The sequence below is a fragment of the Brachycentrus maculatus genome, unplaced genomic scaffold, assembly GCF_059751285.1.
Source record: "Brachycentrus maculatus isolate JH-2025_06_01 unplaced genomic scaffold, ASM5975128v1 h1tg000199l, whole genome shotgun sequence".
NCBI lineage: Eukaryota > Metazoa > Arthropoda > Insecta > Trichoptera > Brachycentridae > Brachycentrus > Brachycentrus maculatus.
Genome location: NW_028280950.1, coordinates 2,155,543 through 2,181,773, shown reverse-complemented (window position 1 = coordinate 2,181,773; position 26,231 = coordinate 2,155,543). Strand labels below are relative to the sequence as shown.

Sequence of the window (26,231 nt, the reverse complement as noted above, 5' to 3'; positions counted from 1 at the left end):
TTTGTCTCAGCAGTGATCCTCATTGCTCTCATGGCAGAATATTTCGCTGACGGAAGGGGTAGGGTTGCCAGTTGTCAGTTGTGGCCTGTCCAGTTAGTCCGAGTGTAGTTCGAGCATCTGGTGTATCCAGGGGACGTAGCGCGGGACGAAGGCATACACGCCGGGCAGGCGAGGGTGGGCGCACTTTATACCCCAGGAGACAATACCCCCGACGAACCATCGCTCCTTGTCATCAGGGTCACGACATAACAGAGGACCTCCAGAATCACCCTAAGATCAAAATTAAAAATACATAATTAAAAATATATAATAATAACTGTCCATTATATTAATAGATTTATATTATCCACTGACACTTCGTGATGGAATTGCATTTTTAATTTATTATTAGATTAAAACCAATATTTTTAGCTTTTCCACTTTTTTATTTGACCAGCGACCGGGTTTCGTCGTTACCGACATCGTCAGACCAGTCTGATGATGTCGGTAACGACGAAACCCGGTCGCTGGTCAAATAAAAAAGTGGAAAAGCTAAAAATATTGGTTTTAATCTAATAATAAATTAATGTCCATTATATCATTATTCTTTGATTTCCTCTACCTCCCCCCTCAATTATTTGCCTAAATTTTCTTCCTTCGCCTTCCTTGTTTGAATTAATTTACAGTTTCATTAATATTTAACATTGTAATTATTTGTTCATTCATACTGAGATGAAATCGTAATTAATGTTTTTTTCTTCTTTTATACTCATGTAGAAGAACTATCTGCATTTTAATTTTAAACAGCTGTTATAAAGCTCAAACTTTAAACAGTATCACTAGTCTGTTTTTCATTGGATAGAAGATATTGATCCGCCAATGCACATATACTGTGTACAAGATGTTTAAATAAATAAAATAATAGTACACTGTAGTGCGCTATTAATAATACAATAATAAATACTTGATAAAACTTTAGGAAGAATGCTGTATGATAATATTGTAATGCTATTATAAAAAATTGATTAAAACAGAGTGCTGGACATATTTGGGTTAGCAAATTTCCTGGAAATTTTGAGTAAATTAATTAATGAAAATATCTAAAAACATGTTACCCCTGTAGTTATGCGTATGACCTTAAAATAAAAATTAAATAATTTGGCTAACATTTATTTGAGTAAAATAATTTGCTTACTTGGCATGCGTCTTTCCCGCCTTCTGGGTATCCTGCACAGATCATCCCTTCGGTGACATTTAGGTCTCGATGCTCCAGCCAGGTGTTACAAAGTTCTCTGTTGAGGACCGGAACTTGAACTTCATTAACAGCCGGTTCATATTCAGACACTAAAAAAAGTTAATCACGTACTAAGTACTCATCATCATGTTTGACTTCATCCTACGAATGTCAATCCCACCGGATCGAGGAATTGCGGTGAGTCCTGCTCAGAAATTATGCGATTTAGAATATGCGGACGATGCAGTTCTAATAGATACATCGATCGGAGCCCTGCAAGATATAATTGACTCCCTCCAAATAAACTCCGCTCGGTTAGGCCTAAGAGTGAATGCCAAAAAGAACAATGTCATGTGCAACTCAGCCAGTCTGGACCGAGATCAACATCTTACTTGTGAGGGACGAGCGCTCGTTCGAGTCGACACCTTCAGATACCTTGGAACACTCATGGTGGAGGATGGTAGTGTCCAGAAGGAACTGAATCTACGGCTCGGAACGGCAGGAGCTATATTCAATAATATGCGCAATGTCTGGGACTCACTGCTTTACTCGACAAAAACCAAGTGTCGTCTCTTTAACGCCTACATCCTAACAGTGTTGCTGTACGGATGTGAGTCGTGGCACCTCACCAAAGCTCAAAGCAAGAAACTAGCAAGTTTTGAAAATAGGTGCCTGAGGCGAATACTGGGTATAAAGTGGTATGACTTCGTCAGGAATGACGATGTGAGGAGAAGAACTCAACAGCTTCTCATACTGGAAGTCCTGAAGAGAAGAAGGTGGACATGGTTGGGACATGTCCTTAGAATGCCACCTGAGGGCATCAACCCCTCATGTCTTTTCTTCCAACCCCGAGGATTCCGGCGCCCTGGAAGGCCGCTGACGACCATTCACCGACTATACTCAGCGGAACTTTGAGACGCCGAACTGACCTGGGAGGAAGCCAAGGAGATGGCGCGTGACAGAGTGACTTGGAGACGACTCGTGTTGGCCATATGCTCCACCTAGGGAGCGAACATGGAAAAAGTACTCGAGTAAATGTTACGTCCTAAAATTAAGCAAAAACATTAGAAAGGAGTACTATATGCTCCATCAATAAAATAATACGTAACGTATCAAAAATTGTAACCGTATTTGGTCAGAAAAGCCACATATACCTGACACCAAAACTATAGAATGTTGCGTCACAAAAAATAAAATTAGAACAAAATAGAAATAATAAAAAAAGTTAAAAAGTGGTTTTTTGATATGGGACATATATGTCGCTCACTCCTTTCAAGGATGTCATAAATCAAAACACTTGATTTTTCAGGAGAGCGTTTTCAAAGTTTAAAAAAATTATACAATGTATTAAAAATAAATATCAAGCCACTTATTGAACTTTTTACTGTGCAACAGATCTTTTTAGGTAAAAACTGACGGTTTTCTTTTTCTATTTGAAAAATATTTAGTATATTTAAAAAATAATTAAACAATACCTTTTCTTCAAAATGCAAAAACAACACTTGCTGCCCTGTAGCGGGTAAATATTAAGTTAAAAATATGGCCCTTTTGCTGGGATATAGTACATTTTCTGGGCATTTCGAAAACATGCACAACTGAAAATTGGCAATTTTTGATTTATGACGTTGTTGAAAGGTGTAAGCGATGTAAGAGCTGACTAAAATTAGTCGACCCACCTAAATGTCAGCCGATCATATTATTGTTGTTGATACTATTCTGCCTAGTGAGACGTTCATCACAAAATAAAACATGTATTGCAAAAAGTAATACTAAACAAATTGTAGAGGAATATACTAACTGTCTTTGTCTTCTCGCTTGCCCCAGCCTATGACGGTACAAAGTGTGCCTTCAGGGAGCTGCCGAGTTGCCGGAGGGAGACACACTGGTAGTAGCTGTTCGTGGAAAGTCACTCGGGAAGCGAGCTGCAGCATATAAAATCAATCCATGAGACATGTAATGTGTTGAAAATCAATATATTATAAAGCTAATGATGAAGAGACTAGAAAGAAATGTAAGATTGAGATAACAATAATATTTAAATATTTCAAAATGGTCTTTAAGATGATTTGGGAATAGTAAGAAAATCAATGTAAGTACTTAAATTGAACATATTTAAATGTGGCAACATCTTTGCCAGTAAAAAAAGGTTTAACAATCATTTGATGGAAACCAAATAAAAACTATGATTTGTGTTAGAGGTTTGTCTATAGAGAAGATAGGGGGAATCGGGAACTAGAACACCCAGATATATAGAGGTCAATCTTGATTTCAATTTGCATTTTGCGGAAATTGAACTAGCGACAAAAGTTTTGCAGTCAAGCGCCTAACCAACTATGCTATGGCACAGCACCCGAAGTGTTAATGCTGATTTTCTCGCTTAACAATAAATCATCTATAGTTTAAAATAAGTGCAACTAACCCGCAGTTATTTTTATTGTAGGAACGGAGGCAAATTAGATATTGAGATTGATAGATAGGATTTTGGATAGACCTTTAAATAGTAGGAAGTTATTGGTCTTTTACAAACCTGGAAGAGAGCAACATCATTGTCGTGTGCGACACCCAAACTATAAAGTGGATGGGGAAGCACCCTGCGCACTTTCATTTTCTGGCCGTAATAGGAATGAGCATGTCGCCGAGTAATTCCAAGCTGGATGGTCCACCCTGATACGTCGGAATGGCTGAAAATATTATTAATAGAATATTTATTGTCATATGTTAAATGTTCACCTCCGTAGTGTAATGGTCAGCACGCTCGGCTACCGTTCTGGAGGCCCCGGGTTCAATTCCCAGGGGCTCAAATATTTATTTAAGTGATTTTTTCACTGTAATATTTATTCAATATTACCCTGGACTGGTACCTGAAGCGGACGACTGATCACATTTCCTTCATGTGTTAACGATCAAGATAACACTGCATTTATACGACACAGTGCCCTATGCACCATTGTGGTGCGAAAAGGGGGTTTATATATATATTTATATATGTTAAATGAATGTGTAAGTGTCTCATCTAAAAACTGAATCTTCCGGAACCTAATACATAAATTTTATTTACAGTGTAACAACCTTTTCTGTAAAATTGGAGGATGCTGCATTACAGGTATTGGGAACACTCAGATGATTTTGATCATTCAAAAATGTACAAAAATTAGTTACATCTGTGACCATACTAAAGAAAGATTTGTGAAATAGTAATAAAAGATTTCTATATTCCATTTTTAACATAATATTTGATTGTTTATTTTGCATGAGTAACTATATGCTAGTGAGAATACTGTCCATCAAACCTCCTCCCTTAGTTTTTCCCTTACCTCCTTCCCTAAATTTCCTTTTTCCTTTGCCTTCCTTATTATCATCAATAAGTAATTTACATTTTTTTAAACATTCAAGTACTTTCTACCCTCTGATTGCAAACAGCTATATTATCAAACATTTTGACCAATATAACTTGTCCGCCTCCGTAGTGTAATGGTCAGCACGCTCGTCTACCGTTCTGGAGGTCCCGGGTTCGATTCCCAAGGGGGGTAAAATAAATATAAGTGATTTTTTCACTGTCATATTTATTCAATATTACTCTGGACTGGTACCTGAAGCGGAGGGCTGATCACCTTTCCTTCATGCGTAAACGATCAAGATAACACTGCGTTTACATGACGCAGTGCCCTATGCACCATTGGGTGCGGAAAAGGGTTTTATTTATTATTATATATATATATAACTATGTGACCTGTTTTTGGTTAGTTGGAAGATTTGCTTTTTAGCAATAAGCCCACCAATGTACTTTTTTCTTTCAAATACGTGAAGTTTAAATAAATAAATAAATAATATAACACGATTTTTTTAATTTCATCTCCAGATATTTATAGTAAGTAGATAGGTAAGTACTCACTTGCCAACACAGTGGGAAGCTGTTAGCACCCACTGGTCCGCGATGAGCACTCCCGCGCAGTAGAAAACTTCTTCTGGTCCCCCCAAGATGGCGGCTAGGAAAGGCCACTCACCGGGAGCGGCTTCTACCCCTCCGATAATGCGATTGGCCGGTTTGGCGTAAACCTGCCTTGTCTTACCACAAACTGCAACAATTTATTATTTTTATACATATGTAATGATCATGTATAATATTTCAATTTGAGATTAGGTTTCTTGTGGTCGCCGTTGGAGACTTTTATACCTAATGTGAAAATTCAAATTAGTCCGCCTCCGTAGTATATTGGTCAGCACGCTCGGCTACCATTCTGGAGGTCCCGGGTTCGATTCCCAAGGGGGGGTGAAATAAATAAAAGTGATTTTTTCACTGTAACCCTGGACTGGTACCTGAAGCGGATGGCTAATCACCTTTCCTTCATGTGTTAATGATCAAGATAAAACTGCGTTTATATGATCCAGTGCCCTGTGCATCATAGGGTGCGAATAAGGGTTTGATGACGACAAAAATTCAATTCACAGTTTATGTTACCTAAATATCGGTACATTTTCTGCATTCCAAGAACAGTGGCATGCTCTGATGTATCGGGACGAATGGCAACCGTAGTTCAACCTTTATTAAAATTTGATATGGTATAATTTTTAATTTTTTTTTTTTGGGTCAAGGGATCTTGCATCCCTTATGTCACTGCGAACATATTAGGTCTATTGTGACCTCCCTCTGTATTACAGCTCACTGCCAAGACCTACATGAGTCATGGTTTATATTTAAACTGGTGTATATGGCACTCTCATTATCATTTATCGTTCACTTTATGTAATTCCATTTTAAAGTGGTATTACACGAAGTGAACAATGAATGATAATAAGAGTGTTATATTACCATATCACAAAGTTAACAATGCTTTTGAAATACAAAATAAAGTTTAAATGGATTATATAATATAAACTGGTATATATCTATTAAGTAAAAATTACATAACTAGATTTTCCATACCCTAAATGCAATTCTAATGAAAGGGAATTGTTATTACAATATTGTATTACCGTAGTCAGTGCAGACTAGATTGACGTTTAACGAAGTGTTGGCGCACGTTCTGAACTCCTTCAGCAAGTTTGTTTCTCTTTCGCGGTACATTCTCCACAGAGATGAATCTCTTTGTCTTGCACCCAGGGACAGCTCGTTCCCTTCGAGGGATGTAAGTCGACTATAATTTGCTATGCTGTAACAAAGAAATCTTAATGTATTATCGTTTTTAATTGTTGTCTTAAGGCCAAGTATTCGTTAAATCGCAACTCTATATTCTCTAAATCTAGGTAACATTATACGTAAATGTTTTTCTTTACTTAAAACATCGTTTTTATATATTTTGAAACAACTATTTTTCTTCGAAATAAATATATGGCTTTGAAAATTAAACAGTTATTGAGAGGTTAGAGTTAAAAAAAAGGAAATATATTTTTTACAAAGTAAACTCTAAAAAAATTGAGCGTGAACACACGCCAAGCCTTCAGCGCGGCCGAACGCGTTGTGATCTAAACGCCCGAGATCTAGGCTTTTAGATATTCATGCTAAAGCCAATGGTAGAATGTTATACGCAGGCTTTTTTTAAACAAAAAAGGTCCACGAACTCAATGCATGTCAAGCTTTTTACTAAAAAAATATATTAAAATATCATTTCAACGATCAATATATACCATATTTTATAATTATTTTATTAAAATTAAACACTTGAATACCACTTTAATGAGTCGAAAACGACAAATGTTTCCATCTTCTGGTACAAATTAAAACTAACAAAGTTAGTTTTAATTTGTATCAGAAGGTGAAAACATTTGTCGTTTTCAAAACTAGTCGTATTTATAAATAAAACTCATTAAAGTGGTACATTCAAGTGTTTTATTTTAATAAAATAATCATGTCATTCCACAAAGTTAATGCCGAATCAATAAAAAATATATTTTATCATATTGACGAATTATGTAAATAAAGATTGTAATTACGTAAGCGCTAATATTGTTTTATATATATATATATATATATATATATATATATATATATATATATATATATATATATATATATATATATATATATATATATATATATATATATATATATATATATATATATATATATATATATATATATATCCTTGAAAAAAGGAACGCCGTTCTGCCGCGTTACATTGAAAAAAAGCCCTGGTTATACTGTTATACTTATGTATTTGTGACATCGAGCGATGCAAATGGCACTCATTTTTGATGCTTATGGTCTCCAACTCCATTTTTTGGCTCAGCCCAACGCACAGATTTTTATTAGGAATAATTAAAACAGTATAGGCCCGTTTTCTTTTGACGCTCATACCCTCAAATAATTTTGGTACTCTCATTTTTTATGATTTAGTATTATCTGTTATCTCCATAGTATAATAAGCGTAGCAGCACTAATTGATTTCCTAATTAGTAAATTTATTGTTCCTCTCTACTTAATACTACCCCAGATCCCTAATATTAAGATCTTTTCAAAGGTGGATTCCTTGTTTCCAAAGAAAACCGCAAATTTAGTACCTCGCTACATCTACTGTAAGAAGCGCTTATTAATTTTGTAATTATTCAGTAACCTCAACGTGACAATTCTCAGCAAATTAATATTTTAAATTATTCGTATTTTGCCAGGGAAATTACTTCAACTTTTAGTACCATGGCGAGGTGTGGTGAATATGGAAAAAAACAAAAATATATATTTTTTAAGGTTACAAAATTAGGACTTAAAATTCCAATATATATATATATTGCAAATTTGTTTTGAACTGATAGTAAAAATTATGCTCAGTAATATTGTCCTTAATAAAGTTGTACTTATAGATTTTTTTTTTAAAAATTAGATTCTGAAACTGGTAACACACAAACTGTGCTTCCATGTACCACTTAATTACACTCTTTTGTTTTTTTTTACGTTGGAGTCTTTTCTATAATAATATAAATATAAAATATTCCCCTATCTTATGATACATATCAAAGATGAAATATGTTACAATATATATGACGAGATATGTTGCTACATATATTAAATATTTAAATCCAAGCAAAGGGTGTGAAAATTTCCTTGTTTTGACTGTCTTTTGGAGCACAAAACTTCGATGCTTCAATTGTCTGTTGAAATGGAATTAATACGTCAAAAATTATAAGATTAGTTTATGATATTTTAGAACGATATGGTGGCTAGCCTGGAAACCTTTAAGCGGACAAATAAGCGAATTTTGTTTTTCTAAAAAAAAAATTATACTGACTGAAATTTAGCTACAGCTTAAGCAATACCGCTTATCATGGCCCTATTTAGGCTTCAATTTTGTGAGCGAATTTACTCTTTATGTTAAAAGTCACTATAATTTTATGTAATTCATGAATGAAAATTCCTGGTAAAAACACTCAAAGCACTAAAAGCAAATTTTATGATTATAAAACACGAGTAGTTAAGTAGTGAATGCTTTGTTTGTTAAACAACAAACAAAGATATTTTTAAAATTTTCTTTTGAACAATTATATTTGGCAAATGCTGATTCGCTGATTACGCAAGGATCGCTCATTTTTTGGCTTTTTTAATGACTGCCGAAATTTTACAATATTGGCTTTCAGAGAGGCAAAAGCGACTGTAGTACATCTTATTCTTCAGATAGCACCACAAAAAGCTCGATGGTGTCAATTAAGTGATCTCCACAGTCGCTCGCTTTTTGGCGTGTTTGTGTATTTCTCCATTGCACATGTCTGCACGGAAATAAGAAAACGATTCTACCTTTTGATCGTCTCACATTATAGCTAACAATATAATAGATGTGGTATGGAAATAGCATTTTACCTGTAGCCCAGCATGGAGCACACAGAGGCTGGAGAGGAAGTGTCCCAGTGAGACACGCATGCTGGTTGCCAGCGCTGTTCCTGCGGCCTGAAGAGTTGGAGCTGGCCTTTGGCCACATCTCCGTTACTATCGCTCAGTCTTACTAGAAAAGTATCCAAATACATGATATTGAACTTGTGTTTGTTTAGATTAGCAGTGACAGGTATATTGAAAGCTTTTAAATGTAAATTCACAGTAAAATCGGAATACAATTTTATATTGTTTCACATTTTCAATAAATATCGCACCTTGGTTAAAAAAAATTGCTTTGCAAGAGCAGATCTGTCAGGAAGCCTAGATGCTTCTGTATCAGATCTGGACAGCTTTCAATATACATGATATTATGTATTACGTTAACAAAAAAATTAACATTTGTAATTTAGAAACATTTAATAATTTTTTTAGATAACAAATAGTTTACACACATACAAAACACATATTTGGAAAATACTAATAAAAATGACGTTATAAACTTATACAGTGAACCCCCCTATAACGTTGAGATAGGTACTGCGATATCGGAGGGAACTTTATATAAGGTTAATGTTTTTAAATTGTTTAAAAATTTTAAATGACTCATTTCAGTCTTTTCCGCTGGTCAAAATGTAAAAATATAATTAAACATATTAGCCGCTTATAAAACTCCCTAAGATAAAGAAGTACCTATCTAAACGTTTTAGGGGAATTTAATGTAACTATAAAAATAAATTTAACAGTTTTTAATTAAAATAATTTTTCATCTTGTTTTATTTTTTAGATAAAAAATAGCAAACACAAATGAAACTATTATATCCGGAAAAATCCTAGTAAAAATGAATTACGTATCTTTATTCAAAACAAAATTTAAAATAAAGAAAATACCAAATATGTATCTAACTAACACCATTACGTCTCGTATTTGCAAACTTCTTCGTCTCATCCACATTTATGCATCTCCTCGTATATACCCGCCGATTGTTCCGACTCCTGACCCGACCACTTTCAAGTACAAGAAATATCAAAATATTCACCATTAACAGGCATTGACAGGCGCTGTGGCGTAGTTGGGTAGACGTTCGACTGCGAAACTGGCGTCGCGGGGTTTTTCACATTTACCTTTTTCACATTTCTCACATTTACCTTCCCTATCCTTACTATCCCACCTGCAGACAAGCCTCTAAAATAGACGCTTTGCAAGTTATTCCTTTTAAAAAATAGGTTTTTAACTCGCGTTTTGTTACGAGTGCGTATTTAATTTTGTTAACATTTTAAAAGCGACATTATCAAGCAGTTAAGTTTCGAGTACCACCTACCAAGAACTCTTAAGAACTTGGGGCACAGTGCTCGAGTGCTTGTACCGAGCGGCTTTGATTGCCGATCGTGGAAAAAGGGTAATCCCGAAATTACCTAAAAGTTACAAGACTAATGAGGGTAGTAATTAAAAGTTCGTACAAAGTTTCAGGACGACAGCTAAGGGGAACTTAAATCGAACCATGGTGGATGGGTAGGCTTATCTCGTGTTTGTGGCTTGGTAAAATAAACAAAGACGTTCAATGCGAAAAGGACTTGGAAGTTTTAATGCGTACTTACAAGAGGAAAACATTTTCGGATCCGCAAATACAGGATAGCGCAAAATTTATCACCCTATCGAAATATGTTATAATTGTTGCAAATGGCGTCCTGCGTCAATCATATTTGACATTTGTGGTACAACTAGACAGCTGCAGTATACAAACGAATTCATAAAACAGGCACAAATGCGTATCAACACTTGCGGAAGCCTCTTGACGGATACCATCTTTTCCAGTTAAAAGAAAATAATGTAACGATCCAAATAAAGATTTTCAACACCAATTTTTTTTTATTTAGTAAAAAAAGTTATTCAAAAACAAAATTGGATGATTAATTTTAAGCCACCCTATATCTGTTTGTAAACTGCAGCTTTCTTGTTCACAAATGTCAAATATGATTGACGTACGACGCCATTTGCAAAGGTTATTTATTAATCTAAATTAAAAATAAATAAACATCTTTCGATAGTTTATTTATTTTTTCGGCATTTACTTTGTTGTAAGATAATTGTAAAAGAAAAACTTTTGTTTGTTACCATTTGAGTTTTTTTTATTGTAACGACTAGTTTAGGAAGCTATGCTTCCATCTTCAGGTCTAAATATAAACTAAAGCAAAGTTCAATAAATAAGGACTAACCCCCCCTCCCCCTAACTTACCCCTCTCCTTATTTATAGAACTATGCTTTCATCATTAAACCTTATCCGCACCCCAATGGTGCATAGGGCACTTCATCATATAAATGCAGTGTTAAATTGATCGTTAACACATGAAGGAAAGGTGATCAGCCCTCCGCTTCAGGTACCAGTCCAGAGTAATATTAAATAAATATTAGAGAGAAAAAATCACTTATATTTATTTGACCCCCCTAGGAATTGAACCCGGGACCTCCAGAACGGTAGCAGAGCGTGCTGACCATTACACTGCGGAGGCGGACATTACACTACGGAGGTGGACGAAATGCTTTAGTTTATATTTAATCCTGAAGATGGAAGCGTAGCTTCCGAAAGTAGTCGTTATAATAAAACAATCTAACAAGTTTTTTTTACAATCTTTCCATAGGGTGAATAATTTTGTGCAAGCCTGTATTAGGGCGGGGTAGAAGTTCACATCGGCTGGTAAATAGTCAATATTCAATAAAACAAAGTAATAAATCCGCCCCGAATTACGCGAGTAAAAACAGCCCTAAGAAATGTAATTAAGTATCTTGTAAATTAAATAAAACAAACTTTAATAATAAAATTATTTCGCTTATTAAATAAGCTTATTTAAATAACTATTTAATTAAGTCATTAAAAAGTTTTAACTTATTTATATAACGAAAAAAAAAATAGTGACAAATTATTACTGTTAGTCTACATAAATGAAAATATAAATGTCCGTTTATTGTTTAAAATCTTAAATCTCTTAATCTCCTAAGTTATTTACCGATCGCTTTGAAATTTTGACACAATGCTGAATTTGAATGAACGTGTTTTTTAATCATATAAATAAAAACATAATTTTTCGTTTGTTCAAAATCTTAAATCTCCTTACACGCTATTCATACGCTTTTTTAGCGCTATGGCAGCGCCATCTATTGAAAATAACAGCACTCACGCATTGCTAAACATTGCTCATGGTGGACAGCTGCTGATAGTTAGCATTTTCAATGTTCTCATTTGCATTATTGTTTCATATATTTTTTGCTACATATTTTTATTACTTCACAAGCTTTTTTATCTTTTTTTTTTACATTTAATCAGACTGAGACAAAGCAACGCGTGGTCAAGTATATCTTGTATCAATATAATTTATAATTTAAATTGCATTTTATTTTCTGAAAAATAACAAGACCAATACAATACACTACTAATTACATACTTCATATAGTGTATTGTACTCGTAAAACAGCTATTACAGTTAGTATATATATGTAAATAACATTAAAATATAATTATTCTAGAAATGATTGAAAAAAATCTATAAAATAAACATTATGTTGTAGCTTAAATCCCCTAATATATAATATATATATTAATAATATATATTTTTTAATATATATTTTTTACAAGAAGATTTGTGAGATTTTTTATAAATATCAAACATGTTTGTTTCAACGTGAAATTAATAAAGTGTGATTTAGATACTGTTTACTTTAAAAACGATAAGAAACTTCAAAACACTTGGTAATTAAATCGTGAAGTCGAAATAAACAAAAGTTTTCGTGTGCACGTTTCTACGAAAGGAAAATATGTGTTCTCCGTAAGAGTTAATTATCCCTCAGTTATAATAACTTTCGTAATATTAACGAGCGCAAAATAAAAATAACGAAAAATACGATAATGAGCTTCGTCGGGAATGAAACGTTCTCGCTTATATTTTTAATTCCTACAGCTGTAGTAGAAATTTCCATATTAAAGCTGCAAAAGAAATATAATTACGCTTGAGGTAATAACCATTAGCCGCTTTCTCGAGGCGGTAAACGGAATTGTTTATGTCCTCCTCGCTTAAAGCCGGAAAATTCTTTCATAATTCTGGGAATAAATCCCTATTACTCGGTGTCGGGAATTAAATTAAATTCAAAACTCTATTTAAACATCGTAAAACTAACACTTAGGGAATATTTTGCTGAGGAACATGGAAACAACGTTTGGCGCAGTGGTGGTACCCATGAATACGTTTTGCTAACGTTGTATTATTATAGGATATTTCGTACAGTCGAGACCACAACAATCGCGACCATGTTCAGATAGGTAAAGTATCTCTCATTTTCTTCCCGTGGAGGTAGGTTCTAAACATATATATATATACGTAACGTATACAGATATCTACAAAATATTGCAGAATATGTGGTGTAGTTGGTAGACGCTGGACTCCGAAACTGACGTCGCGGGCTCGATTCCAGCCAATTGCAAAATGAAACCAAGAAAGATTTATCTTCAATTGGTTTGGGTGTTTGAGGTGTTTTTTCACATTTACCTTCCCTGTCTTCGAGTCTTCGAGATAGAATAAGAAACGCCAGGATCAGGGATATATGCGAGATTGAAGATGTCGTGAGGTCGGGAAGGCAACGAAGGAGACAATGGTATGCGCATCTGAGGAGAATGGAATCATCCAGACTCCCCCACATCGCAACTGTACGGTCGACCCCATGGTAGACGACTCGATGGGTCGATAGCTGGGAATCGTCATCGCAGGAGGCTAATCCCTCGTAAAAACAGGCCACAAGGTCTACAACAAGATGAAGAAGAAGAAGAAGAAGACCTTCCCTAACCTTACTATCCTACCTGCAGACAAGCCTCTAAGAGTATTTTAGGCTTTGCGGGTCATTCCGTTGAAAAAAACACTATCTCACCTCCAATATAAAGTAATAACACTAAAATATATTTTTCAGAAATATCAACAAACAAATGATGAGCGTTTCCAAACCCTTCTTCACAAATCTGGGATTCTCCATATAGGAGTTATTTTACATTTTGACATCTCAACATAAATGAAGAAGAACATCAAAGTTGGGGTATTTACAAGGCTTACGACCTGTTATAGGCAGGTTCAAGTGATCACTTTGTACACGTGTGTAAAAAAGCTTATAATTGAGTAAGTTTTATACTAAAATGTAAATAAAGTAATTGATATCAATAATGTTAATATAACAAGCTATATTGAAAAGAAATGCGATCCAAAGCGTTCTCTAATTATATTTTTGAGTTTATTACGTTTGAGTTTGTCAATAGTTTTATAGTAGTAGTGTATATTGTTGTTGTATAGTGGTGTAGAGATGTCCTGACGAAGAGACTGATACGTTTCGAAATTGGATAAGTTGTTTTATACTAGCATAACTTTCACTCCTTTAAACATCTGACAGCAAAGTTAATGCTTCAAATATTACAGAAATTGATAAAAACTTTTTTTCGTTCAGAGTATTTAAGAGGGTTGTTCTGAAATCAATGTAAATTTGAATTCATATTAAATGATAAACTGTTTGCTTAAGAAGCGTTCTGTAGGCGCTAAACAAACAGAAGTGTGGGAGCTGACTTTCTCGATTTTCGTAAACATTTACCGTTCGTATATTTTTATGTGCAAAAGTTTTCCAATATTCTGCGCAAGATGAGAATATGACGGATAAAGTTTATAAATTGATATCTTGATAATGGCTCCATGCATATAAATCTTCTCAACCATTTTGTGCCAAAACGAGAGGATTGAATTGATAGAAACAAATATATTCCCAAATATTCTACAAAACGTGTTTATATTGTAGAGTGGGAAAACATCACTAGATTCCCCATTCTTAGATATTTAAATAAATATTTTCATGAGAAATAAATATTTTTACGTTTTTTGGAGCTGTAATATTCAATGTATGTCACATATCGCTCACTCCTTTCAAGAACGTCATAAATCAAAAATCGTCAATTTTAAGCTGTGCGTGTTTTCGGAATGCCCAGAAAATGTACTATATCCCAGCGAAAGAGGCATATTTTTAACTTAATATTTACCTGCTACAGGGCAAAAAGTGTTGTTTTTGCGTTTTGAAGAAAAGGTATTGTTTAATTATTTTTTTAAATAAACTAAACATTTTTCAAATGGAGAAAAAACCTTCAAGTTTTACCTAAAAAGATTTGTTGCACAGTAAAAACTTCAATAAGTGGCTTGATATTTATTTTTAAAACATTGTGTTATATTTTTAAACTTTAAAAACGCTCTCCTGAAAATTCAAGTTTTTTTATTTATGACGTTCTTGAAAGGAGTGAGCGAAATATATTTTTTTAAACAGTCAAAGTAACTTCATAACTTTTCGTAGTATTTTAGGTGTTTTATTTTTAAATTGCTTATCTCACGGATAAGACAGTCCGCCTCCGTAGTGTAATGGTCAGCACGCTTGGCTACAGTTGTGGAGGATCAGTCCAGGATTTGATTTTTTCACTGTAATATTTATTGATTTTTTCACTGTAATATTTATTCAATATTACCCTGGACTGGTACCTGAAGCGGAGGGCTGATCACCTTTCCTTCATGTGTAAAACGATCAAGATAACACTGCGTTTATATGACGCAGTGCCCTATGCACCATTGGGGTGCGGATAAGAGTTTTATTATTATCTCACGGAAGTTCATATTAATATGCATTTCTAAATTTGACTCAATAATAACATTTTTTTACACACTTAATAACAATTCATAATAAATTGTTTAATCATTGTTACATTTTTAAAAAACAATAATTCTTTAACTATTAAAGGGTGATAAATGTTTTAATCTAAAAAACTTTATATTTGAGATTCGATTATGATTGACAATAACAAAATGCAACACCACACAATTCCAATAAAATATCAAATACTTGGGAAACAAATATTTGAATTACCTCCCTACAGATATAAAAAAATTGCAGTTTTAAAAAATAAAATACATACCTATTATATGTATTAATTGAAAAAAAGAAAAACTCAAAAAATAATACACAGAAAAGTGACTCCTTTACCATAAATAATGTAAAAACAATAAACATTGAGTGTAAGTGTTTCTCCAAGCACAAGAGCTTCGTCTCTTTTTTGGAGAGGCACTGCGTGACTAGTGATATTTTATAAGTATAAATGTAGTAAATGAATTAAATTTAAAACTTGTATTTATTTAGATTGACAGTGAAAGGGATACTGAAAGCTTTTAAATGTAAATTCACAGTAAAATCGGGATACAATTTTGTTTTACATTTTCTATAAATCTCGCTTCTTAGTTCATTAAACAAACAAAAAATTGCTTTGCAAGAGAAGGTCTGTCAAGAAGCCTTGATGCTTCTTATCAGATCTGGGAATGCGGTGGAACAGCTTTCAATATCAATGACATTCCAGGTGTTCGTCGAGCTAATTGGTCTATATATTGAAAGCTGTCCCACCGCATGCCCAGATCTGATACAGAAGCATCTAGGCTTCCTGACAGATCTGCTCTTGCTAAGCAATTTTTTTAAAAACTAAGTTGTGAAATTTATTGAAAATGTGAAACAATATAAAATTTATACCGATTTTACGCAGTGAAAGGGATTAGTGTTTTGTACAATTAGTCGGCTAGATCGAATTCCAACTCGATGTTGGCCGGTACACAGACGTCCACAACCCCGACCAGCACAGCAGACAGACACGGAACAGTGCAAAGACATTTACAGAAAATGGTCAGTCATCGCATTTCCACTCAACCGTTATTCATCGACACTATTTCGCATCCCTTTCAGAAGTAACGACACATATAAATAGGTATATACACACATACACATATATTTTTTCTTGATACACGCCTATCACAATCCTAACAAACGATGGACATAAAAAAATTATAATAAAGAACAACCCTATCTCACAACCTGGCACAAAGTCCTAACTACGACACTGAAAGACAACAACAGCTAATTGGTGTAGATGATAGAAGGTAGGTTCTTACGGCAGTTGCGCTCGTCTTGTCCCCACGGGCAGTCCACCTTGCCGTCGCAGACGTGGCTCTGCGCCATGCAGCGCCTCTCGCCGCAGTGGATGGTGCCGCGGCCGCAGCTCTTGCAGTTGAGCTCGTCCGACTGGTCCAGGCAGTCCACGTGCCCGTCGCAGCGCCAGTCGGCCGGGATGCAGCGCTTCGTGTCGCACTGGAAGCCCGTGGGGCAAACTGACAACACAAAAGGCACTTTAGTAGACAAAGCGAGTGTTTTTGCCTAGAATTTTCACTCATGAATTACATTAATTTATAATAATTTAAACAAAAAGATTAAATCCACTTAAAAGTAGACCACGCGAGAACGACGCAAGAGTTTTAAAGAGAGGTTAGTTAGTTAGATAGTTAGGTTAGGTGGATGAACTATCTATGAAGAAGGATATGGAAGTCTGGCACATTTACGGGGCTTACGACCGTCATAGCCTGGTTCAAGTGATTACTTTACACACGTGTAACATTCACCAATTCTACACATGATTGACAACCACACTACTCAAATTCTTGGAAGTTCTATATATTTGATCCGATTTCGAAACATTGTACTTGAATCACTAGAATTTTCAGAAGAAACATCTATTGTCGAGGTGACGAAGCTTATTTTTACTGAGCAAAAACTCTTTTATTTGAATGTGATATCCGAATCCTGGATTATAATCACATACATGAGAAACGCCAGAAAATATCCTTTTCATTTTATTATTTTAGCTTATAATTTGAGATATTAAAAAAAAACATTTGTGAACAAGTATTTGCACACATTCGAAATATTGCACATTTAATTACAGTAATTTAAACAAAAATAGTGAATCCACTCAAAAGTAGATCACGAGAAAACAATTCAAGAGTTTAAAAGAGATGTTAAGTTATGTAATATTAGGTGAGGTTATGTTAGGTAAGGTTGGATTAGGTTAGGTGGTTGAACTACATATCTGATTACAGTTGAGATGAAGTAGAAGTTATTCGAACTGATTGAATTGCGAGCTGTATTGTTCGTGTATACTTTATATTTATATATCGAGCTGTATTATTCGTGTAACTGTACATTGAATCAATTAAACTTACCTGGCTTCTGTGCTCTGAGTTTCGCTTCCCGAACTTCTCTGTGTCCGAGACACACGTCCGTGTCTATAGACTCGGGAAAAAAATCACATTGCAAATAGTCTGGCATCGTAAGACCGAACACGTCCAAAAAGAAGCCGCAACGTCGCATGGTTTCTGAGAACAAAAAAATATACAAGCATAATTATTTTTATATATATATATTTTCTAATCCTGAAATAATAAAATCGTCAACAAATGCAAATAAAGCAATGCATGAAATGATTTTCTTGACCTAAAATGTTTCTCACGAAAATATGTATATTTTTAAACTTATACATATGTCCTATAATCCAACGATAATGTGTTGGATCGATGCGATATCAACTTATTCGTTAATAACACAAAGACAAGGTGATCAGTTTAGAGTATACAAGTGGAATATATTTGATGGGACATAGTTGATATGAGTAAAGCTGCTCGGGTGAAGAGCAACGCTGATTTATGGAAAATAAAATGGAATAGTATTACTGGGTAGGAATGGGAAAATAGCAACAATGGTTATGGCACTTGGGCCACTAGGGGTTGCATATCGCTACTTGTGTAATTTGTACACTGTTAGTTACCCTTGATGAGGAATCAACGTAGGTACTAGAATCAAACATGGCGACTTTTTGACAGCTGATTCTCAATTGACTTGTCTAATTGTTTATGGTCACTTTACCATTGGTCGAGGTATTTTTCCCGCCAAAGAGCTGTCATTTTGAATAAGCTGTTACCGGAAACATCAAAATTATGCTCACTTAATTTAGGTAGAAAGACGATTTAAATAAATAATTTGGTTTCTGTAAGACATCGATAAAATAATACATTTTTTTTAATTGCAAAAGTAAATTTAATACGTTACCACACTAAAAAAGAAATTTCTCATACGTGCGAATCAAATAAAAGAAAGACGTTCGGTTTATTGAAAAGAACAACATTTTCTAAATGAAACAAACGTGTAAACATTCCCGCGTTGGAACGATTCAATCTTCACAATGAAACGTCTTCTTTGATGTTTGAACAGCCGAGTTGAAATTGTCTGCCAGTTTCTCTGACCCAGTTGCCGAAAAGGACGTTCAATGCTTTTTACAATTTTATTAAAGAAAAATAATGTTTGGTAAAAAATTAACTATTTAGTAGAAACTTCAAAAATCCACTAGTACACAACTATAATATGATACCCGCTTCACCCACAACGAAAGGTTGATGGTCCCAAGAGTAAACAATAAATTTAGTATTTAAGTCCGCCTCCGTAGTGTAATGGTCAGCACGCTTGGCTACCGTTCTGGAGGTCCCGGGTTCGATTCCCAAGGGGGGTAAAATAAATATAAGTGATTTTTTCACTGTCATATTTATTCAATATTACCCTGGACTGGTACCTGAAGCGGAGGGCTGATCACCTTTCCTTCACGTGTAAAACGATCAAGATAACACTGCGTTTATATGACGCAGTGCCCTATGCACCATTGGGGTGCGGATAAGGGTTTTATTATTATATTATATATTTAAGTAGAACGTTTCAATATATAGTTCCGATCATATCTAATTTTTTAACGGTGGAGGTAAGAGGGCAAACAAAAATATGGACCATAGTCAAAGTAAAGGAATGGGTGATCGTTAAAACTGTAATTTTTTTTTTTTTTATACATACACTATATTAAAATAAATAACAATGTGTTATTAAATAAAATATGTAAAAGAACTTCACTTAAAAGATACAGTAGGTGGCTTGGTGGGTCTCCACAAAAAATGTGTATGAATTTATAAATGTATGTTTATATGTATGTATATGTACGTTTATCTTTTAAACAAATAAATGAAATTCTAAAATGGAAAAAAAAACTGGTAGACAACATTCAGATATCGCCGTATGACTGCAGTGTGATATAATATTGAATACAGTGTGATATTTGTAAGACAGTTATATTATGCATTATACGATGCAACTTCTTTAAAGTCAGCGAACTACAGTGAATCTACAGTTATTTTACCTCTAGTTGTTATGTTGGCTAACTAAATATAAGAGGCTCAGAGGTAAAATAAATATGAACTAAAATAAAATAAAATAAAATAATTATGAATATTAATAAATCAGAGGTAAAATAAATATGAACGGACTATACAATAGTACAGTTTGTGCAAACTTTTGCCGGTTTTAAGCGCGCGACGTCACTAGTTCTCAAAGTTACCATCGCCAGAATTTAATTTATTTTAGAGGAGAATTTGTATAGTTAATTTTCTCGAGAAATGAAAATGCGACCGAGGTCGGTGCACTCAGCGAGTGAGTACCACACCCACAGCTAATTAGTAGCGACTAATCGGTTAAAAAATCATACATATCCACGAAGGCACCCTTTGATTATCCAGAGTAGGATATCTCTATCATTCATTATGAATCACATATATAAAATAAGTTAAAATACTTTTTAAATAGAAGGTTCGCGGTTTCAATTATTGGACAGTATTTTTTGCCGTGGTTTTAGCAGTTCCTACTTTACGAACTTATTTCATTATTCCAATTTCAAAAATTGTGGCGGTATAACAGAATAACCATTTTTTGTTGAGTTCGAAACTTTGTTAAAAAAAACAACGTAGCGCTGTATTTTGTTTCGTATTAAAATGTAATAAAAAAAAAGATAAAATATCGACCCTGGAAAAAATATATCAATATCTGTGTTTTTTCCCCTTTCTTCCGACGGTAATTGATAAAAGATATATAATTCAAATATATAATATTGACATCTCATTCGTAAGTGAATAATCCAGTGTCTGATATCATAAAATAATGAATATTGATGTAATATAAAGTTCGTCCGCCTTCATAGTGCTAATGGTCAGGACGCTCGGCTCCCATTCTGGAGGTCCCGATTTCGTTTCCCAAGGGGGGTCAAATAAATATAAGTGATTTTATCACTCTAATATTTATTCAATATTACCCTGCGTTGGTACCTGAAGCGGAAGGCTAATAACCTTTCCTTTATGTGTTAACGATCTAGATAACGCTGTGTTTATATTATGCAGTGCTCTATGCAGCATTGGGGTGTGGATAAGGGTTTGAAGAAGAAGAATATAAAGTAAAGATTTTGGTTTTTGAACACCCAAACAAACAAGCGAAGCTTTGAAAATCATTTTGAATAAAAAAAATTATATTCTTAACCAAGACCTTTTCACGAGATTTTTTTTGTATATAGGAATATTATCATATTTTTTGTTATACTTTGTACATGTTTCAAAAGCTGAATGTATTTTCACGGGTTTCAGCACCTGTTAGCTTATTGATATCTCTTTTATAATGGACAGGTATGAAAAATCATCCCTTAAAAATATTTTCATAAGTCTACGGAAAAAGGTTAAAATCTCGCACGTTCAACATTTTTATCCTTGATAAAAATTTGTAAAGCGTGAAAATTGAATGACAGCCCGAAGGAAAAAAAATATTGTACAAATATTTTGTTTTCATTGTTTATTTTAAACCGACGGAAAATTATTGCGAGAAATAAACCTTTCGACGTAAAAAAATATTATGATAAAACATATTTTTAAAAATAAAAAATAATTGTTCCGTTCTAATTTTTTTCGAAAGTCGTCTGTTTCCAAAAAAAATTATTGACGTAAAATTATGATTATTTTCAACTAGTTTTGTTGGGCCACGGGTTGCTGGTTTTATATTTACTAAAGTATTTAAAGTAATAATATATTTTATCGACCACATTTTAATATGATTTAATTAATGTAGACCGAATAATTTATTTCACATATTACTTAATTTTAGTTAATTATTGTAATTGTTTTCATTGCCTTCTCTATCTCCTTTTTTATTCATACTTTGTATTTTCTTCGTAAAAGTCAAAATCACTCTCAAATAATTGGAGGCTTATAAAATAATCACAATACTTGTGAGAAAATCTAAATATTAAAATTCAATGAAACAATAATGCGTTCTAAAAAAATTAAAATTCTAAGTGACAGCAGCTGTCAAGCTGTCACCATAAAAAATGTTTAGTTTTGCGTGTGTTGCTGTTACATTCTACAGATGGCGCTGCCATTATGGTAAAATAGTTGTTTAAAAAAACATGTTTTTACCTACCATATTTGCATATCTACCACATATGTGCTTAATGACACATATAAAACAATCGCGTATGTAAATTCAAATTTATTTATACATTTCAAAGCTCCCTGATGTATTACTCTGGGATATTTAAGATTTAGATCCGATGAGCATTTAAATTTTCTTTTATATAGATAAAAAAATTATGTAAATATCTTTATAAAATAAAAGTAGAACTTAGTTTTTATTTTTATTTATTTATTTATAACCCTTATCCGCTCATAATGGTGCATAGGGCTCTGCATCAAATTGACGCAGTGTTATCTTGATCATTACTTACATGAAGGCAAGGTGATCACTATTGCGCTTCAGGAACCAGTCCAGGGTAATATTAAATAAATATTACAGTGTTAAATCACTTATATTTATTTTCACCTCCCCCCCTGGGAATCGAACCCGGGACCTCCAGCACGGAAGCTAAACATGCTGACCATTGCACCACGGAGGCGGACAATTATTTTTGGCACTTTTGAACCTTGTCATCTTCAGGGATAGACACGGAATATCTACGTGTACAAGTTTATCCTTGAAGATGACAGGGTTGTTGTCGAAACCGGTTATAAAAAAGAGCCAAAAATAAATGTGGTTCAAAACCAAGCTTTATTTTATAAAATTTTATAAAATGTCCCAAAAATTATCTATGAAAATAACAATTAACATTCGAATAACAATAATAATTAACATTCGAGACAAAAAATGTAAATGTCTAGCGTAAAGTGAAAATTTAATTTTATCCTTAAAATAAATTTCAGCGATACGTTCTTTCCCTGATATAGACAATAATATGTACTTGTGTTCGACATCTCGTTTATCAATGTCACAACATGCCAGCATACAATGAATGTATTACATATGAATGTATTATAACAGACATTGTTAAACGAAAATAACATTATTTGCTAATTTTAGACATGTGTTCAACACATGTCTAAAATTGTGTTGTATACAACACATTGTGTTGTATATGTACGGAATCTCACGGCTTCGCAATTTCATATTTTCGTCGACGAAAGAGTTCATATATTAATATTTTTGTGTGTGGGGTAGTATTTTAAAAGCGTTAGTGGATGTTACCTTATGGTTTTCAGTATCACAGAAAATATGCATATGACGACTTAAACATTGTTCATGGTGACAGCGTGCTTCTTGACAGCTGCTGTCACACAAAGCATTTCAATGTTTTCGTTTGCATTTACGTTTCAGAGATTTTTAATATTTTGATTGCTATATTTGATTGATTGATATGTACGGATCTCACGGCTTCGCACTGGCAATGTCATATTTTCGTCGACAAAAGAGTTCATATATTAATATTTTGTGCGTGGGGTAGTTTTTTATAAGCGTTAGTGATTGTTACCTGATTTTCAGTTCACAAAAAATATGCATATGACGACTTAAACATTGTTTATGTTGACAGCGTGCTTCTTGACAGCTGCTGTCACACATAGCATTTCAATGTTTTCGATTGCATTTTCGTTTCAGAGATTTATAATATTTTGATTGCTTAGCAAGTATTGTGATTTTTTATAAGCCTTAAATCGTTTGAGAGTGATTTTGACTCTTACAAATAAAACACAATGTTTTAATAAAAAAGCATATGAGAGGAGAAAGAGAAAAGAAAAAACAATAAATACAATATAATTGACTGAAATTAGTGAAAATATAAAGTAAATTTTTCGATCTACGTGAATTTAATCACATTAAAATATTGTCTATAAAAAAACATGTAGCAAAATAGATTTTCAATGCATCGAAACATCTATTAGGTTTGGAAGATCAAGGATAGTATTTTTTTTAAAGAATTAATATTAACAAACATATTTTTTATTATAATCCCCTCCCTAGAAATCGGACCCGGGGCCTCCAGGATGGTAGCTAAACGTGCTAACCATTACACTTTTATTTATAATTTATTTACGTTGCTTATTATGTATACGGTTTATGAATCATTAATTAGATTTTTGTTTCCTTTAACTAAATAAAAATGTTTTATTTAAATCTGTTGTGGCAACCCACACATCTACTATGGCAACTCGAATCGAGTGAATAACCGAACACCCTACGGAGCCCGCGACGAGCGAAAACTAGCCCGTCACACTTCGTCACCGTCCGTCCTCCGATCGACACGTATTTCAACTGTTCTCATATTAGAATCACGCGATTATTCCTAAATATTTCTTGATTGTAATTTTATAGAACTGAATAAATTTGTGTTAAAAGTAATCCGCTTTCATCTTGCTTCCCTTCTGTTAAATTAAATTGGTATTCAACTAGAAACCATACTGTATTGGGGATATCAGGGATAATCTAGTGTGGGTCAATCAGGAACAATACAGCATTTGCTCATTGCTGGGAGGAAACTAAGTAAAACTCCTCAGGAGAAGCCGGACTACCATCAACAGCCTTTCCATTCCACTAGAAGCGGGTTCGGCATTTTGTGTCCTAGCTTGGTTTATAGTACCAACGTCCTTCACTATTTTTATCATGTATGAGACCACCTCTAACCATCACACTACCGAGGCGAATAAATATAATGATTAAGGTCTTACTCGCAATAATATAATTCATTAAGAGTCCAGCAGCGCTGAGACTCGAACGTTACTTAACGAACGACTTTTGTACGACAAATACATATATTTTTTACCTTCTTACCAATAGGTTTTGAAAAATGACTCTTTTCTTTTCAAAACCATATATTTATTTCGAAGAAAAACTTATTTTTTCAAAACAAAAACGGCGTTTTAAGAAAAAAATCAATTATATCAAATGTTACCTGGGGTTAAAGTAGCGTATGTTGGGCCTTAAAAGTTTTTTTAAACAACTCCGAAATAATATTTTATATCTTAAAAGCATTGATAACTTTGTGGTTTAGTAATATAATACTCTACTTTTTATTCACCCTCTTTAAAGAAATAGAGGCATTTATCAAGTTAAACTTATTTTAAAAATAATATATTTTCATAATCGAAATAATCGGTTATTTTATATATATTTATAAATACGTACTTATAATCATTTTCCAAAACACAAAGTTATAAACCAGTGTTGAAATTTATTAAAATTAAACGTCAACTCATTTGCCACAAATGTTGTGTTGGCACGTCTTGGTTTCACGCAATACGATACTGCGAAGGGGAAACCGCATAATTGCGGTACGAATAAGTTAGGAGCTTTTACGTGTCGTTTTACGACAATACTCGTGCAGCTTTTTTTGTATCTCTCACAATTTTACCGCAGGAAACGACTGTCTCAAACTTTTAGCGATACACTCGAATTAAAGCATGGAACTGTGTAGAGAAATAATACATTCCTTCAAACCACACAACTCCGAAAAACTTTTACCAAAATAATCCCACGAACATTAAAAGCTCTTAATTTTTTTATGATGTGAATATTTTTTTAATTTAACATGTGGAAGATCGTTGATAACTACGAAAATAGTGAAATATAAAACATTTTTTTATCGATTTGGCGTTTAATTTGTAGAACTCCATTTTAATTTATGTATTAATTTTTAAATCAAACACAGTCTATTTTTCAAGTCTACTAAGTAGTAATTTTATTTAAAAAAAAAACACATAAAAAATAATATTGTGACAATTTGTTTCCCCTGGTTATGGCATTTTCGAACGAATGCGAAGATTAAATGGATTGACGGTCCTTATATGGCATATGGCTATACAATTCACATTCTTTTGAAAATGCCATAACTAGGCGAAACAAATGTCACAGTAATAATTTTTGTGTGTGTGTTTTTTTTAATAAAATACAACTAAGTAGACTCGAAAAATCTGCGTTTGATTTAAAAATTAATACATATATGTGTAAAACAGTCAATGTTTCTATCTAAAGCCCGCGAATATTATTATATAAATGATTTATTGGCCGCCTATATAGACTAACTAACTAACTAACCATCACGCCGCTTCCCCGCAGGGGTAGGCAGAGAGAATCGAATGCCACACCACTCTGTCTTTGCAAACATTCTTTGC

The 26,231-nt window shown here is 33.6% G+C and overlaps 1 protein-coding gene across 1 annotated transcript in view; it reads right to left on the bottom strand.

Moving 5' to 3' along the window:
* Positions 1–26,231, bottom strand: part of LOC148307423 (atrial natriuretic peptide-converting enzyme-like) — a 231,209-nt gene continuing 204,978 nt past the window's right edge. The window contains exons 9-17 of the mRNA XM_088263429.1: positions 18,108–18,260; positions 17,004–17,219; positions 9,000–9,141; positions 6,188–6,363; positions 5,106–5,289; positions 3,741–3,894; positions 3,012–3,135; positions 1,175–1,323; positions 1–270 (exon numbers count right to left, since the gene is read on the bottom strand). Coding sequence (XP_088119555.1) covers positions 94–270; positions 1,175–1,323; positions 3,012–3,135; positions 3,741–3,894; positions 5,106–5,289; positions 6,188–6,363; positions 9,000–9,141; positions 17,004–17,219; positions 18,108–18,260 — 1,475 coding nt within the window. The 3' untranslated portion in view covers positions 1–93. The remainder of the gene's footprint in view (positions 271–1,174; positions 1,324–3,011; positions 3,136–3,740; positions 3,895–5,105; positions 5,290–6,187; positions 6,364–8,999; positions 9,142–17,003; positions 17,220–18,107; positions 18,261–26,231) is intronic.